This window comes from Lactuca virosa, chromosome 3, assembly GCF_052849685.1.
Source record: "Lactuca virosa cultivar CGN04683 chromosome 3, Lactuca_virosa_CGN04683_v6, whole genome shotgun sequence".
Lineage (NCBI taxonomy): Eukaryota > Viridiplantae > Streptophyta > Magnoliopsida > Asterales > Asteraceae > Lactuca > Lactuca virosa.
This window is the reverse complement of record NC_136428.1, coordinates 12,799,648-12,802,596: the sequence shown is the minus strand read 5'-3', so window position 1 is coordinate 12,802,596 and position 2,949 is coordinate 12,799,648. Positions and strand designations below refer to the sequence as shown.

General features: G+C 37.9%; 1 protein-coding gene across 1 annotated transcript; it reads left to right on the top strand.

Moving 5' to 3' along the window:
• Positions 1-600: 600 nt before the first annotated feature.
• LOC145165230 (short-chain dehydrogenase/reductase 1-like) lies at positions 601-2,170 on the top strand. Its single transcript, XM_079083933.1, has 5 exons — positions 601-638; positions 725-965; positions 1,147-1,218; positions 1,315-1,497; positions 1,597-2,170. Exons 1-5 carry the CDS (start codon positions 625-627, stop codon positions 1,975-1,977), a joined length of 891 nt encoding a protein of 296 aa, XP_078940059.1. The 5' UTR covers positions 601-624; the 3' UTR covers positions 1,978-2,170.
• Positions 2,171-2,949: the final 779 nt, after the last annotated feature.

Below are 2,949 nucleotides of genomic sequence, written 5' to 3'. Positions count from 1 at the left end.
ATAAGGGCATAATAGTCTTTTTATTTCAAACAGGGACAAAACGCGCAACAAAAACGTATAGTGGGGACCTTCTAAGTTAAAAAAAAATAATAATAAAAAAAAATAAAAATAGGGACCAAACGCACAAATTACTTTAAACGACAGAGACCATTCATGTAACTTACTCTAAAAACTAGATAAAGTTACATGGTTAAGAAAACTCAGGGTTTTGATCTCTGTTTTCTTGTGCTTTGTCAACTTTTGGGTTTCGATTTCGATTAGAAGATGATATTGGTTTAGATTTTAATTTAGTAGAAGATTTGGGTTTCAACTTTGATTTAGAACTGGGTTTGGATTTTAATTTAGAAAGAAGATATGTGTCTTGATTTCGATTTAGAAGAAGATCCGGGTTCTTGGACGACTTGGGTGACATTTGGTTGGGTTGCTGTCTAAATGACATTTGGCTGTGTGATTCTTATAATACCCTTGAAATGACCTTCAATGCCAGCCTAAAAGACTTGAAGGTCCAGGTCCGTATATTGCAAAGTTGAAGGACAAAAAGTATAAATTTAACGAAGCTTACTCATTCCTTTTAATACCCTCACAAACAATATTCGACTGGAAAAAAAGGTTGAGTTGAAGAAAATGGCGTCAAAAAGGTATTCATACTTCAAATCTCTGAAACGTCAGATCTGAAATTTTTGATTTTAAATGTCCTTAATCTTTCTGTTCTTCAACTGCTTAGGATTGCTGTTATTACCGGTGGAAACAAAGGCGTTGGTTTAGAAATATGCAGACAAATAGCTAATGAAGTTGTGGTGGTGTTAACTGCAAGAGACGAGCAGAGGGGCGTCGAAGCCGTCGCCAAATTGCACTCCTACGGTTTACAGGATGTCGTTTTTCATCAGCTCGATGTCACATATCCCTCCAGTATTGCTTCGTTAGCGAATTTCATTGATGCTCGGTTCGGAAAACTCGATATATTGGTGACGGTTTATTCTTCTCGATCGTAGATTCTAACTTTTACGTTTTGGTGGTTTCCATTTCGATACAACTTTTGCCGCAGAGTTAGCCCTTAATTTGAAGTATACAGCAACAATTTTTTAGTATTAGTCAATTAAATCCAGCATAAAAGTATGTTTTACAACTTGAAGAGTAATGGAACAGGTGAACAATGCTGGAATCTCTAGCACTATCGTCGACGAGGAGTCTTTTTGGAGTATAGACCTTCCAAGTGAGGTAAGCTTTGAAGTATATGAAATCCCCCCCAAAAAACATGTAAATGAAGGTTTTACTATGAAATGATTGCCTATACTTCCTTCAATGCTGATATAGGTGCTTGTTGGAAAGCCTAAGCAGTCGAAGAAAGCTGTAACACAAACATTTGAAGGAGCTCAAAAGTGCTTGGAAACCAATTACTATGGAGCTAAACATGTCGCTCAAGCCTTGCTACCACTTCTTCTTAAATCTACATCTCCGAAAATAGTCAACGTCTCATCCAAATTGGGGCAACTAGAAGTAATTGAGCTAACCTCCACCTTAATTTTCCTTATCTTCCTTAATTTGACAGTTTATAAACTTGTCTATATATGGCTGCGCTTCTTAATTTTGTAACAGAACGTACAAGACGAAAATGCAAGGAAGATTCTGAGTGATGTGGATGGATTGACGGAGGAGGTGGTGGATGAAGTTGTGAGTGAGTATTTGAAGGATGTTAAAGATGAAGAATCGTTGGTGAAGAAAGGGTGGTCAAGTAATGTTTCTGGGTATATCATGTCAAAAGCGGCTCTGAATGCGTACACGAGGATCTTGGCGAAGGAATTTCCATCGATTTCTGCAAATGCGGTGAGTCCTGGTTTTGTTGCGACGGACATGACTTATTTTAAGGGAACTTCCACCGTTGAAGAAGGTGCTAGAGGGCCGGTGAGGCTAGCTTTGATCTCCGATGGTGGTCCATCGGGTCAATACTTTTGGACGACAGAAAAGTCAACATTTTGATACGAAAAGAATCATTGAATTTTCGGGAAGAGAAGTCTGACTTGGATCCGTGTTGGTTTAATAACTTAATATATTATCAAAATAAAACTGGGGAAATAAAATAAGTTGATTGTATTTTATTTTATTACCGTGGGAAGTGGTACGCTCCATGGTAACACGAAACAACCGTATTGTAATAATTTGTACTATGTTATCATAAGAGTTAAGACCATCCGTTAGGCCGTCCGGTATACAGACCATGAACCCGGTCGTGGTCTAGGTGGCCACGGACAACAGCCATGCACACCGCCCCGGCTGATCGTGGTTCGTCGTTTTCGTGATGCATTGTGGTGCCTACGACGAGACGCAACACCCAATCAGGGCTTCTTGACCGATATCCTCTCTCTCAGCCTTCTTCTGTCCCTCCCTTCTTTCTCTCTCTTCGTTCTCACCGGAGAGTACTCCGGTTATGGTGGGGTGGTTCGTGGTTGCTCCGGTGGCCGATCTGGAAGCTCTCCACGACCGTTGTCGTGGAGAGTATAACGGATGGTCTTATATCCACCATTAACCATTATAGTGGTGGGTGTCACGTCATCACCACTAACTACCACTAAACTTATGAGATACCCACCACTAACCACTCTCTACTCCACATCATTTTTGTCTTATATTTATTTCAAAAATACAATAAAATTACATTTTTTTGAAAATAAAAAAAAAACATTGAATTTCTTTTAACTAGTTTTTCATTAATTATAAAAATAAAAATACAACTTCAAATTACATTACTTAATTAACCTAGAATAAAAAAAACATTACATTAACTTAAATAACCTAAATTAAAAAAAAAACATTAAAAAAAACTAATCTTCGTTCATGTTGACTTGGTACAAATGATCCGCGACATCTTCTCGAAGATTCAAAAACACGTTTCGCTGTTATGAATTTCAATAACTAGTGATAAAAATTCATTCGATCTGAGTACGAACTCTT

Bases quoted from the DNA above. Each gene is read 5' to 3' on its own strand.
- LOC145165230 (XM_079083933.1), top strand. The intron at 966-1,146 runs GTGACGGTTTAT...GTAATGGAACAG, and splicing joins TCGGAAAACTCGATATATTG to GTGAACAATGCTGGAATCTC. The intron at 1,498-1,596 runs GTAATTGAGCTA...ATTTTGTAACAG, and splicing joins CCAAATTGGGGCAACTAGAA to AACGTACAAGACGAAAATGC.